General features: G+C 56.5%; 2 protein-coding genes across 12 annotated transcripts; one reads left to right on the forward strand and one right to left on the reverse strand.

Annotated features, from left to right (window-relative positions):
* The first annotated feature begins 36 nt into the window (after window positions 1–36).
* On the forward strand, window positions 37–4,286 carry NOL3 (nucleolar protein 3). Of its 4 annotated transcripts, none has more exons than XM_058709007.1 (4): window positions 37–816; window positions 3,298–3,600; window positions 3,726–4,040; window positions 4,137–4,286. In XM_058709007.1, the coding sequence occupies exons 2-4, from the start codon at window positions 3,306–3,308 to the stop codon at window positions 4,142–4,144; spliced, it is 618 nt and encodes a 205-aa protein (XP_058564990.1). In that variant the 5' UTR covers window positions 37–816; window positions 3,298–3,305; the 3' UTR covers window positions 4,145–4,286. The 4 variants fall into 4 exon arrangements, with proteins under 4 accessions (XP_058564990.1, XP_058564989.1, XP_058564987.1 ...); XM_058709006.1 differs by having other exon boundaries at window positions 37–760; XM_058709004.1 differs by lacking the exon at window positions 37–816 and adding an exon at window positions 823–975.
* Window positions 4,287–4,699: 413 nt separating this feature from the next.
* Window positions 4,700–12,838, reverse strand: MATCAP1 (microtubule associated tyrosine carboxypeptidase 1). 8 transcript variants are annotated; one of them, XM_058708989.1, is made up of 8 exons: window positions 11,953–12,369; window positions 9,513–9,823; window positions 9,198–9,395; window positions 8,973–9,116; window positions 8,572–8,704; window positions 7,314–7,619; window positions 7,083–7,180; window positions 4,700–6,060 (listed from the first exon to the last, which is right to left on the reverse strand). In XM_058708989.1, the coding sequence occupies exons 2-8, from the start codon at window positions 9,765–9,767 to the stop codon at window positions 5,896–5,898; spliced, it is 1,299 nt and encodes a 432-aa protein (XP_058564972.1). In that variant the 5' UTR covers window positions 9,768–9,823; window positions 11,953–12,369; the 3' UTR covers window positions 4,700–5,895. The 8 variants fall into 8 exon arrangements, 7 of the variants coding, with proteins under 7 accessions (XP_058564972.1, XP_058564973.1, XP_058564970.1 ...); XM_058708990.1 differs by lacking the exons at window positions 9,513–9,823; window positions 11,953–12,369 and adding an exon at window positions 12,462–12,838 and having other exon boundaries at window positions 9,198–9,272; XM_058708987.1 differs by lacking the exon at window positions 11,953–12,369 and adding an exon at window positions 12,462–12,838 and having other exon boundaries at window positions 9,198–9,823.
* Between the last annotated feature and the right edge of the window lie 64 nt (window positions 12,839–12,902).

Below are 12,902 nucleotides of genomic sequence, written 5' to 3' on the forward strand. Positions count from 1 at the left end.
CCGACCAGGGAGCATAGAACTCACGGTGGGGGTGGGGAGGGGGACTTTGCATTTACAGAAATTTCCAGCTCCTAAGGCTTTAATAGTGGAACCCCTGGAGAGTGGAGGTTAGCTCCACTCCCTGCTTAGCTCCCATCCTCTGGCCTCATCCAGGGCTAGCATGTGGCCACTGCAACCTCCAGAACTCAGGGGCTTTTGGGGTCACATCCAGCCTTCTAATGCATCTGCTCTGTGATCGTGGGTAAGCTGGTCCCCTTCTCTGAGCCTTATCTGCGACAAGCAGAGAGAATTCAAGGAGAAGATGGATGTAAAGCATCTGGTAATTGCCAGGCCAAGAGGCTGGGCGCTGGATATTTGGGGCCGCAGGCCGAACCACCCGCTCGCTGACTCAGCCGATGCACCCTGGGTGGAGAGGGAAAACGGACTACGTGTGTGAGCCCAGGCGGTGCTCGGCCTCTGCGGCCTGCTTCCCGGTGTCCTAAGAAGAACGCCCCCCTCTTCTCCACCCCTTCCCAGTTCCCGGCAGCCCTGGCCGCCCCGCCCCCTCAGCAGCTGCTGCTCCCACCCCCTCCCTGCCCAGCCCTTTCTGCCTTGTCATCTACTGCCCCGCGGAGGCTCGACTCTTGAGTGGGGCCGCCCGGAACGCACAGAACCGGGACCACCCCCCCCCCCGCCCCGCCCCGCCACCTGGCTGGAGGAGGGAAGAGAAACTGATTGGGCAGAATCTGCGCCCCCTCATCACCAGCAGCGCTCGAAGGAGGTCTGTGAGCCCCGCCCCTCCGCCGGACTCTAGCTCTGGGACTGGGTGGAGGGGAGGTAAGGGGAGCCTTGTGATCTCACTTTCGCAAAAGCTCCCGCAGTTTCCCACAACCCTTGCTCCCTAGCGTAAGAGCCTGCGCAGCGAGGTGGGAAGGAGACCCAGACCCCTCTGGATGCGTGGCACCTGTAACCTCCTGAAGCTCCGGGAAGAATTTGGTCTGTGACCCTTGAAGGACTAGCCACGACAAAACTTTGGTATTCACTTCTGAGCATTGGGTCGCAGGGGGAGACCCAGACCAGCTAGGGTCTCTGCACCTCAGACTGAGGTGCACAAAGTACAGGACTTGGCATAATGTGGGGAGGAGGTTAACATGAAAATAAGTTGGGGAGCAATGAGGGAAAAGGAGGGGCCAGTTCAATCTGTCCCCCCCCCCCAATTCTCTGCACTTGTACAGAGTAGGTCCTGCACCTGTGACTGGGGGCACAGTCTTTAGAGGTCTCTGCCAAAGAGGGCAGAGGGTCCGTGTACACAGTGCAGTGATGTCCACGCAGTTGTGACGGTGTATGCTGTTCACTGGTTCCACAAGAGAAGGAACCAGTCTGCTTTTGGGACACTCTGGCACTGGGGTGGAAAAGGGGACATTTGAGTCACGGAGGATGGGTCCACAGCATGGAGGTAAGGAAAGGGTATTCCAGGCTTAGGGAACAGCATCTGCATCTGGTTCAGATGTGCCAGGGGCTTACAGGGTTCTCCCAGCACTGTGTGGTGGAGGGAAGTGGGAGAAACCCCAGCTGTCCAGGTTAGGAGGTGGCCTAGAGCAGCCAGGCCAGATAATCTTGATTCTCTCTGATGGGCAGTGGGGGGAAACAGGCCATTAGGGCTGATGTTCTGCTTTGCAGGAGATCTTGTTGTAGTTCAAGTTAGAGCAAATCAGATCCCAGTTCTGCCACTTGGTCTCTCTGAACCTGTCTCCTCACCTGTAAAATGGGGACAATAAATCCTGTCCCAGGGGCTTGTCAAAGTCACTATGTGGTGGGAGGGATGGGATGGGACTGAGATGTACTTAGAAAGACTGTCATAGGAGATGAGGTGACCATGGTGGGGTTGAGGGGGATACTAATAGAGACCACTGAGAGGTAGAGGAGCAGCATTTGTCAGAGATGTAACATGAAGGGAGAGGGAGGGGTGGGGGTAGTTCTGGTCTCTGGTCAGTGGCTGGGGGAAGGGCTGACACTTCAGTATGGCTAGGAGGGTGAGATGGCCAGGGAGGCATAGCTTGACACCAGGTGGTAGTGAGAGAGACCTGGGAGGCAGGATGGGGGCTAGGACCAAAGGTGCTCACCCAGACCTGGAGACAGGTAGGGAGGTAGCAGAGTGACCCCAAAAGGAGGATGAGACCCGGGAGGGTGCTGTGTGAACAAAGCCAAGGCTGGTGTAGGTGGGCTGAAGGAGGGAGTGGTTCAGGGCCTGACCTATTTTGCCCCTTAATGCCAGGGGCTTTGCTGCCTGGGTCAGGCCACTCCAAAAGTGATGGACCTTTATCCTTAGTTGTTAATAAATGGACACAGCAGATTAATTTCTGCCTAAGACCTGCTACTTGCGAGAGACAGTCTCTCAAAATGGGAGGATCCATGGAGGAAAACAGAAAAGTTCAGCAAGCATTTGTTGGTGGCTTTTATGAGTTGGGTCTGTGGTACCTAAAGATGAAGCATTCCCAGGGAAGATTCCCAGGGAATCAGGGAGACGTTGGGTCTCAGGTAATGTCAGGAGGTCTTGGTCAGAGCTAGGTCTCAAGAGGATTCAGGCATCCCTGCTCAGGTATTAGGGAGCCAGGAAGCACCATCAGACCAATGTCAGGGTTACAACATAGTGGTGGTATTGGTGAGGGACTGGAGGGGTGGAGCCTCCCCCAAAAAGATGGGCCTCAGGATCAGGATAGGAGCCTAGACTTCCTTCAGTTGGTGAGGGAAGGCTCTCAGCACTTGTGCTCTGGGTGCAGAGGGGATTCAGCACTCAGCAGAGTCTAAGCTGTACATGAAAGGCTAGACTAAGTAAGAGGTTAGGATGACAGATAAATACTCAGCAGATAGACTGAAAAGGACCTGACTGCAAACTGGGTGTTGAGTATCCAGGTCAATTGTAGGTCTTTCTGCTTGTTAAGGTGGGGAAGCAGGCTGGGAAAAAGAATTTAGTTTGGATAAATGGTCTGAATCAAATGCAGGATCTGCAGGCAGCGGGGACACAGGAGGGATGTCCTGACTGGGGAAAGTGGTCGAGAGTAAATAAGGGCCCAGGGATAGCATAGAGGAGAGGGGAGCCACAGCTGACGTTTAGGAACCCAAGGAGAAGCCTGAGGAGGAGACGGGACAGAAGCAGCCTGAAAGGCAGGCGGTACAAGTCCTGTGCTGAGGAGCTGTCCGGCTGCCCGGGTCAAGGTGAACTTAAATCCCAGCCACGAGTGTTCACGGAGACCCTGGGAGAGAGGTCAAGGGCGGGGGAGTCCTTGCCCTATTACCTCTCTCCCCTCCCCCATGCAGCCCCCACCATGGGCAATGCGCAGGAGCGGCCCTCAGAGACGATCGATCGCGAGCGGAAACGCCTAGTAGAGACGCTGCAGGACGACTCCGGGCTGCTGCTGGATGCACTGCTGGCGCGCGGCGTGCTCACCAGGCCTGAGTATGAGGCGTTGGACGCGCTGCCTGATGCCGAGCGCAGGGTGCGTCGCCTGCTGCTGCTGGTACAAAGCAAGGGCGAGGCCGCCTGCCAGGAGCTGCTGCACTGCGCCCAGCGTACTACGCGCGCGCCAGACCCGGCCTGGGACTGGCAGCACGTGGGCACTGGTGAGCGCGAGAGGGGCGGGGCCTGGGCCAGAGCTTGGCGGGAAGGGTAGAGTGTGGAGCTGAGTTGTAGATGGCCGTGTGTCAAGGATACCGCTGAGGCCTTACAATGAGATACTCCAATCCAGGCTACCGGGAACGCAGCTACGACCCTCCATGCCCTGGCCACTGGACGCCTGAGGCACCTGACTTGAGGACCGCTTGTCCCGAAACGCCCAGAGCTTCAGACTGCGACGAGGCTGGGGTTTCAGGGGGCTCGGAGGCAGTATCCGGAACCCTCGAGGAACTCGATCCGGAAGTGGAAGCTGAAGTCTCTGAAGGGGCTGAGCCAGAGTTGGAACCCCAAATGGATCCGGAACCAGAGCCAGCACCTGAACTAGTGCCAGAGCCAGAGCCAGAGCCAGAGCCCGAGCCCGACTTTGAGGCGGGTGACGAGTCTGAAGGTGTGAGGCTACCCAAACCTGGTGTCGGATTGGCGGGAGGGTCCCCCCCCCCCCCCCCGCCCACGCAACTACTTTTTTTCCCCCCATCATTTCTAGATTCCTGAATGTCAGAGTGCTGATAGGCTGCTGCTCTCTGCCCAAAGCAGACAGGACCTGGGATTCTGCTCTGGCATTGGGGAGGATGCCACCAAGTCTCCACCTGACCCAGTACCACTGAAGTGAATAAACTCCGGTGGGTCACCTTGGGCCCTCTCTGTGACTCTGACTTTTTGCCCAGGAACTAGGGTGAAGATCCATACCCCTGAGTCTTAGCAACCTGGGAAGCCCTGTGCCCCACTGCCTTGTCCTTAGCCCCTTTTCATCCTCAATAGCCCAAGCCACACTCCCCTGGAGCCCTCAGTTCCAGGCCCCCAGTGGGATGACGGCCATACCCCAGGGCCCTGCCCTACAGCCCTTTTCCTCTCATGAACCAATTGGGGGGGGGGGGTGCTGTGTAGTCACCAGTCCCACTTCAGGGAAACCGTTGGGCCTGGTGCAGAGAGCCAGAGGAAGGGAGATTTCTCTCCACTTAGGACAGGCTAGAGCTCACAGCCCTGGGAAGTGAGATTAGAAGTGAGAGAGGAAGAGGAAGGGATCTTGGGTAGACAGAGCCCACACACTTCATTGTGATTGTTGTTTTAATTGTCTGGTTTCTCTCTGGACCGGGAGCTCTGTGAGGGTTCTGACGATTAACTGGCACACAGAAGGTGATCTACACGTATTCACTGACTAAATGAATAAGGACTTTCCAACTGCATTTCTGAATTTTACAGGTGGGAAAACCAAGGGCAAGGTCGGGGTGGGAACAGGTCAATGTCACACAGTCGAGTGAGGTGAAAATGGAAGCAACAACCACCTCTACACCTCTCCTGGTCCAAGAGGGGCTCGGACTTAGGACGATGGCTAGGGGCCTGCCCCTCAGGCTTGAGTGTGACTGCTGCCAGGCAATGCCACCCTCTGCCAGAGACCAGCTGTGAGGGTATGGGCAAAGACAGGAATAGCACAGGCCAATGGTGGGGGGTAGAGGCAGGGCCAGGTGAACTCTTGGGCTTGACTCACAAGGCCTGAAGAAGTGTGTGTGTGTGTGTGTGTGTGTGTGTGAGAAAGGGAGGGAGATGAGAGTGGGGCTAGGAACAGTTGGTGCCTTCCAGAGGAGCTCTGTTCCCTCCACCAAACCTTCAGAAGCTGCTGCCTCCCAAGACCCAGGATGCAGAGCACATAAATAGGGAATAAATACATGACCAGTGGGAGAGGCAAAATGCTGGAAAGCACACCCCAGCCCAGCTGGGTCTCTACCACCAGGATCCCTGCCCCTTGAGTCTGTGTGAAAGCCAGGCCCTCAGGCTCAGGCAGTCACCCCAGGAGAAGGGAGATCCCCACCAGGACCCAGTGAGAGGTAGACAGCGTGAAAGCTGAAGGAGCACCAAGGGGCCAAGTGGGGGAAGGGAGAGACTGGAGTATGCAGACACTCAAAGCCATCTCATGCAAGAACAAGTTTCTACCCCCAAACCACCCCCCATCCCCATCATGCTCAGCTTCCCTCCTGCCCTCAGGCTTACCTTCTGCTCAAGAGAGAACTAGAGGTAGGAGGGCAGACTCAGTTTGCCTGACATGCTGCTACTGGTCCCTAGGCCCCAGCGAGGCTACCAAGGGACACAAACCCTCTGATGCCATCCCTACCTCCTGGGATGCTCCTGCCCTCCCAGTTCCCCAAGAAACATCTAGGCCATGGAAGCACAGAACAGTCAGCTTCATGTTCGGGGAGCTGATCTGGGGCCCTCTGTCCAGGGCCTCTGCCTACAGCCCTTAATCAGCATCAGTCAGGCAGCAGGCGGCCCAGTTCTGCTTCATCCAGCCGGTTGGTGGCCATGATGTGCTCCAGCTGCTGCCGGTAGCGTGCCAAGTCCTGCATGAAGTGGGGCACCCGGGTATTGTCCAGCACCCCATGGGGCCGCAGATGGTCTACATCCTCATAGGACACCTGCAGGAAGGAAGCTGGGCCTCAGGGGTAGCCAGAGCGATGTGGCTTTCAGGTAGCTGGTCCTAGCTCTCTATGAATTGCTCATTGCCCTCTGCTCCTGGAATGCCTCCTTCTACCCTCTGGATCCACTCCAAGGTTACATACCCTGAGGCTCAGTCCTGGATGTGTTTGTTCTCTCTTCGAATACTTGGTATCGTCCGTGCCCCACAGCCCCACTCTTGTCTCCAGCCCAGCTTTTCCCCTCACCTCCAAATGCAGGTATCAAGCTGACTCCTCAGCACCTTCCCCTGGATCTCCCTCAGACACCTCAGATCCCACACCCAATGCTGAACTGGATGCCAACTTATGCCAGCCCCACCTTCCGCAAAGTTCTCTAGGCCAGCTCAAGGGAAAGAACCTGGAATATGTCACCCTCCAACTCAGGGTGGTCGTTGAGTTAGAGGGATTCCATTCTCTGAAGAGTGTTCCCCAGCTTGCTCCTCCCTCTGTATGGCTACTGTCCAGTTAGGCCAGACCACCAATTCTTCAGGAGTGATTGGAGAGGTGGCTTCCTCCTCCCCCCACACTCCCTTCCCTAGGCCTCTCTCCAATCCACCTTCCACTTAACATCCACAGGGAGCCTTCTAAAGTAAAAATGACATTTCTCTGCTTAAAGCTCTACTGATTTCCCATTGCTTCAGATGGAAGTCCATCTTCCTCAGCCTGGCACAAAAACCCAGAGCCAGAGACTTGGGTCTCTGGCCACTTCTCCAGCCTCCTTCCCTAGCCTTTCCTGACTGCTCCCCTGGCCTGAATGCTCACCTCCTTTGAAATGCAGTATCCACCCACACACCTGAAGTCTAGGTCAGGTACCTACTTTTGCTGCCAGGTTGTCACTTCACTTTTGTTCACCTCCACCCAGGTTCCCCCCACCAGAGGAGCTTGGCACCCAGTCCTTAGTCGAGCACCCCTCAGAGGCTCAGGGAACACTGCAGTGACAAGGAGAGCTGACTGGGATCTCTTAGAGGTCCGTGGCCCCCTACCTTGCCCAGTGAAGTCAGCAGTGGGAAATCGATGGTCTGGCGGTGCCGGAGAATGCGCACGATGCCATCCAGGTACACCTGATCCTTGCTGAAGCAGCCTGTGGGCACGGGAGGGCCGTGAGCCCCTGGCCGGAAGCCCACCCTCCTCGCCCCTGCTCAGGGCACTGCCCCCCACCCCGCACCCCCAGGTTTCCTTCAGGGCAACCCTCCCAACACAGCACGGGTGCCCACCCGGCAGCGAGGTGTCAGTCTGCCCGCGCTTGGCGCGCACACAGTACTCCCAGCGCACGTCAGCATCCTGTACGTATCGCGCCAGGTCCTGGAAGAGCTGGCGGAAGGACATGCGCGAGGCGCGGTGGATGGTGTAGTAGAGCAGTGCGGCACGCCACAGAAATGGCTGCTTGCGGAACAGCACGCTGTGCAGGCTGGCCAAGCCCTCCTCCGTGGGGTTCGCTGGCCGCAGACCGTACTGCAGCCGGCCCTCGGCGCTGTGCCACGGCTGCCGGGCGTTGTTCACTCCCCGCAGGTAGTGAGTGCCTGCAGGGAAGGCGAGGGGAAGGCGACACTGGGTGGGGCATCCAGGGGACCAACCTGTGTCCTGCTACATCCTGCAGGACCTCTAGCGGGTGAAGGTGACTCACGTACACTCCAGCCCCTAAACTCAGGCTCTCGTGCAAGTTCTCCCCACACCCATTCCCTGCCCCAGACAAATGCATACTCACCCAACCCCAGGCAGCGGGAAGACCCTCCTCAGGTGAACTTGCACCCAAAGACTCAGAGTCCCACACACAAGAATCCTCCCCACCTATCCAGGGCTACACACACAAACAACTCTCCCAAACTCACACTGCCTCCCTATGTTGCCCCCTCTACCCCCTGAGAAGCAGGAACTCACAAACCACCCCGGGGCCCCACATCCTGCATGCCCATATCATGTTGAAAGTCATGCTGATGACCCCCAGTGATAAACACCTTTTGCCCAGAGCTACAGAATTCTTGATGAGGAGACACAGACAGAAAGGAATAGTAATTAGTGTCCCATGTTCTCCATTTCAGCTCAGCCTATCCCCTCCTAAAACCTGGCTTTGAGTCCTCAACCAATTCCATTACTAGGATCTGGCCTTCCACCCACCCTGGAGGGCCTCCATGTTGGCTGGGCTAGTGCAACCCTCAGGGTACTCCCTCTGGCCTGTCCAGGCCTCAGCAACCTTGTCCCCACTGTCAAGGGAAATCAGAAAGGAAGCAGAGGGACAAAAGATACCCAAAGGGAGCAAGAGATGAGGGTGAGCCCAGAGAGTGGGCAGGCATGTTCTGGCCTACCTCTGTGAGCCAGAGGGAGTAGGTAGCTGCTCACGAAGGGAAAGGGCCCGTCCTCCGGAAGGAAGGGGAAGAAAGAGAGGGGGTGGGGTTACTGGGGCCCCTCACTGCCCACCACCCCATCCCAGCCCCCTCTCATCCTACCCACCCACCCACCTACCCACACCCTGACCTATCTCGTGCCGCAGCATGCCCTCCAACCAATACTGGCGGGCTCCAGTCAGGTTGATGGCCAATGTTGGTCGGCTGTTCTCCACCATCATCACTGCCTGGGACAGCAGGTCCTCACTCAGCTGCACAACAACCTGCAGGTGGTAGTGACCTAAGCCATGGCCACCAGCCCTGGGGCCAGTATGCAGGTGGACATGCTGATGCCAAAGGGTAGCCAGGCCACCCACCTGGCCAGGGCACCCACACTTTACCACCTTTGCTCAGAGCCAGCTCCCACCTTACTGGGGCAGGGATAGGGGCTTGGCTGGGGTCACTATCTGGCCACGTGTAGGGCTGGGCCTGGCATCAGGAGCCTGGTTTGGGGCACATAGAAAAGGGGCCCGGAAGACCGGGCTGGCTCACCTCCCCAGCGCAGCCCTCCTTCTGCATGTATTTGCGCACAATAGACCAGATCTGGCACTTGGTCAGCAGCTGGCCCCCAGTTGCAGCTTCAAAGTGTTCATAGGTACCAAATTTCTCCAGGACAGCCTCAATGATGCCTACTGCCTGCACATAGGGTTGCAATGGCTGGTCAGACCAGGCCTCTTGGGTGGTCAGGCCAGGGTGAGGTGGGCAGGCTAGACTGACCTGATGGATGAACTGTCCAGAGGCCTCACAGTACTTCTCCAGCACAGCCGTGGGCATGGGCTCCTGGTATTCGAACTGTGGGTTGTAGGTATAGTGGGACTGGAAGAACTTGTCCCGCTCACGGTCCATGTTAGTTGGCCGCAAAGCCACCAACATGCAAGGGCTCTTGCTGGCACCACGGCCTGCATCCTTTCGACTCTTAGCAATATGAGGAAGAGAGGCTGCAGACCTCAGGGTGCCCCCACCTGGGTCCCGTCCCCGTCCAGGTGGGGCCCGACCCTGGGTGCCACCCCCCCGCCGTCCAGTACTATTTACAGTATAGGTGCTCTCACTGCGACGCATGTGGCCACGGTGGCCCAAGTGCAGCTCTGAGAAGGGCTGCAGCTCAGGCTGGGGCCGCAGGGCTGAGGGGATTGACAGAGCCAGGGGCAAGGCCAGGGACCGAGGCCAGGGGTACAGCAGTGTCCCATCTCGGTCTGAGGGCTTCAGCCTATGGCGCAAGGACGAGGGACTGGCTGGTGGGCTGGGGGGTGCCTGCTCATACACCTGAGCCCCTGAGTCCAGCACCATTCTGTCCTGGGGGTCACATCCAGCCGAGTCACTCCAACTCCCCACACTGTCGACTTCTGGGGACAAAGAAGGGCATGTGGAGGCCAGTATGAGTGGCTGTGGCCTGAGAATCAGCAGGCCTGTGCTCCATACTGTCCATGCTGGGTGGGTGCTTAGTGGGCTCAGGGTCTGCCACCAAGGGTCTGGGGAGCTGCCCCCTCCCTCACCTCCACCCCAGTGTCCATGCCTTCCAGCAGGCTCACCCAAGGAAGCTGGACTGGGGGAAAGCAGGAGGCAGAACTTATACACCCACCTTGACAACGGTTACTGGAATCCCCTTAGCCTATGAGCTGCTGAGAACAAGGCCTGAGCCCCTACTCATGGTTTTATCTCCTGTGCTCAGCACCCACACAGGCTGGGAGCTGGGACAGTATAGCCTCAGTTGCTGGGGTGATCAGTGAGGGGCTCTCACCACCTTCTACCTGCCTTCCATCTATGGCCCTTTGTCAGTCTCATCCCTCCCCTCCCACCTGCTCCACCACTCCTCCAGCCCAGTTGGCCTCAGTCAGTTTGAATGCCTGCATGCTCCTTGCTTATGTTAGTCTCTCCACCTGGAATGCTCTCTTTCCTCTGGATCATCTGTGCAAATCCAAATTAGAATCAGCTTTTGGGGAGCAGAGGGAGACTTTAGCAAACTCAAGCCAATCCCTAGTCTGTCTCCTCTCAGAGGCCTCTTTCTAGTGGTCATCCAAGGCCAGTGTTTGGACCTTTACTCCTGACTCTGTACTAGGGCTCAGAACAATCCAGTCTCTCCCCGAAAGTCTGACTGAAGTCTCCAGATTCTGAACTCTCTTGCCTATTCAGGGATACAATTCCAGCATTTCTCCAACATCGTCAATCTCTTCCTCTACTAGATTCTTTCTATCAGCATAAACACTTGCAGTTATTTCTGTCTTAAAAAATCCAAAGCAAACCCTCACTTGACCCCACACTCTCCCAGGCCCACCGCATTTCCCTCCAGCTGCTCCTTACTGCAGCACAACACCCCAAGTCATCTGCATGTAGTCGCTGACTCCTTCTTTCCTGTTCTCTCTTACATTTCACTCCAGCTAGGCTTTTGCCCCACTCTCCATTGAAACTGATCTGACCAAGGTCATCAATGATCACATATTGATCAGCACACTCAACATAATCATTTCATCTTGGAAACACGTTCTATACTTGGCTTCCCAAATACACTCAAACATATTCTCCTTCCTCACTGGCTGTTCATTCTTGGTCTTCATTGTTCATCATTACTATCTTCCTGATCTCTTAATGTTGTCAGGCCTCAGGGCTTGGAAACTTCTATGGAAACTTCTCTCCTCTTCTCCATTTATGCTTACTTCCAAGGGTGATCTCATTCACTTTCATGGTTTCAAAAACATCAGCCCAAACTTCTATAAACTTCAAGCTGGTGTTGCCAGTTCTCAGGTCAACATCTTTACTTGAATTTACAACAGGCATCTCAAACTGAACATGTCCCCTGTCTGGAATGCTTCCCCCTCATTAACTGCAGGGCTCACTCTCCCACTTTCCTCAGATCTCTGCACAAATATGTTATTAGACAAGTTTCCCTAACACACTCTCTGTAAAATAGTAAACCTCCCCCTCTTTCCTCTCCGCCACAATCTTCCCTTCCCCACGGTATTTTCTGAAGCAGTTATCGCCATCTGAAGTACAGTATATGTCATTACTAGTTACCTCCCTTCTCCTTTTGAATGTTCACAGCTGTGTCCTCAGAACCCAGAATAGTATCTGACCCAGAGCAGTTACTCAATAAATGGGATGAACCCAAGAACCCTGCTCCTTTGCAGAACTGGAATCATTCCTTCCACACACTCTGTTTTCCTGTATAGATCTGATCCCCCATCCCTACCTCCCTCCGTTCTGCCTAGTAACCACCTGTTTGAAAAAATTTCAGGCCTCAGGCTTCATTCTTCTCAACTAACTGTACACTTTTCTGGACTCCTCACTGATCTCTGGGCCTCTCCCTAGACCAGTCCCCTTCATCTCCCCCACCCCTTCTTTCATTCGACCTAGCTCTTCATTCGACCAAGAATACGCCTGCTTTTCTCATGTCTCAGTTCTTTTGCCAAGAATGCCCTCCCAATGTCTCCCTGTAGCAAACTCCTAACCATTTTTCAGGGTTCGGTTTAGGCCTCACCTCCTCCCGGAAGCCTTCCTGGAGTCTTGGAGGCTCCCAGTGTCTAGGCGGCTTCTTTACCACTGTGTCACTGTCGGAGCCTAGGTCTGTGTCTCCCCACCTCCCCCTTAACTCCTTGAGGGCAGGGACGGGTCTGATTGACCCCCATGTCTCAAGCACCCAGCACTACAAGCAGAATGAATGAAAGATGGCTGGGGAGGAGCCCAGACAGAAGGCGGAGTCCAGTGACAAATAAGAGGGTGTGGCCTGCGCCAATAAAAAGCTGTCTCCCTCCGGGAGAGGGTAACGTGGAAGAGGAGCCAATGGGGACGGAGAGATGGAGGAGGGGCGTGACCTGTAGCCAATAAGTGGCGGAGGATGGGACAAAGGGCGTGGCCAATAGAGGGCGGAGCCAGAGGACAATGGAGCGGGGGGAGGGGGGGGTACCCGCTCAGATGAGTAGGGGTCGCGCCGCATGCCTTCGCGGCCTCTCGGAGGTGGAGGGTTCCGTCCGCGTACCGCGCCCCCACCTGTTCGTTCCTCTTCTCGCCACCACCGTTCCCGCTCCGCAACACCAATCGCCAGCCGCCCACCCCGCGGAAGCCGACGCTGGTGACGCACGCACTTGGGTGCGCGCACGCTCACACGAAGGCGCGCGTTTTCGCGTCAGTCTCGGCGGCGGCGCGCACCCAAGAACACAGCTGGGGGTGGGACCAGTCAAAGCAGAGGGGGCGGTGTCCGCCACTAGGTCCCGCCCCTGGGGGAGGTGATGTCCTAAGCCCGCCCCCTCTACGAGGGCTGGGGGAGTTTCAGGGCTTCAGGTGCTACTCAGCTTCAGAGTCAGGGCCTGGAGACCCGAGCTCACTGCCCTGGTGCGGATAGGTGGGTCTGTAGTCTGCGTACAGCGGCAGAAGCTCCCGTACTTGAGAATGCGGTCCATACAGGGCTGATGCGGGGATAGGTGAGGCACA

The sequence above is a fragment of the Neofelis nebulosa genome, chromosome 17 (assembly GCF_028018385.1).
Source record: "Neofelis nebulosa isolate mNeoNeb1 chromosome 17, mNeoNeb1.pri, whole genome shotgun sequence".
Lineage (NCBI taxonomy): Eukaryota > Metazoa > Chordata > Mammalia > Carnivora > Felidae > Neofelis > Neofelis nebulosa.

Excerpts from the sequence above, each read along its gene's own strand:
- MATCAP1 (XM_058708987.1), bottom strand. The coding sequence starts at position 9,767 with ATGGTGCTGGACTCAGGGGCTCAGGTGTATGAGCAGGCACCCCCCAGC. Across the intron at positions 9,117-9,197 it reads CTGGACAGTTCATCCATCAG|GCAGTAGGCATCATTGAGGC; the intron begins GTCAGTCTAGCC and ends CCCTATGTGCAG. Across the intron at positions 7,620-8,571 it reads CATGCTGCGGCACGAGATAG|GCACTCACTACCTGCGGGGA; the intron begins GTCAGGGTGTGG and ends CCTTCCCTGCAG.
- NOL3 (XM_058709004.1), top strand. The coding sequence starts at position 933 with ATGCGTGGCACCTGTAACCTCCTGAAGCTCCGGGAAGAATTTG. Across the intron at positions 976-3,297 it reads GAAGCTCCGGGAAGAATTTG|CCCCCACCATGGGCAATGCG; the intron begins GTCTGTGACCCT and ends TCCCCCATGCAG. Across the intron at positions 3,601-3,725 it reads CTGGCAGCACGTGGGCACTG|GCTACCGGGAACGCAGCTAC; the intron begins GTGAGCGCGAGA and ends ACTCCAATCCAG.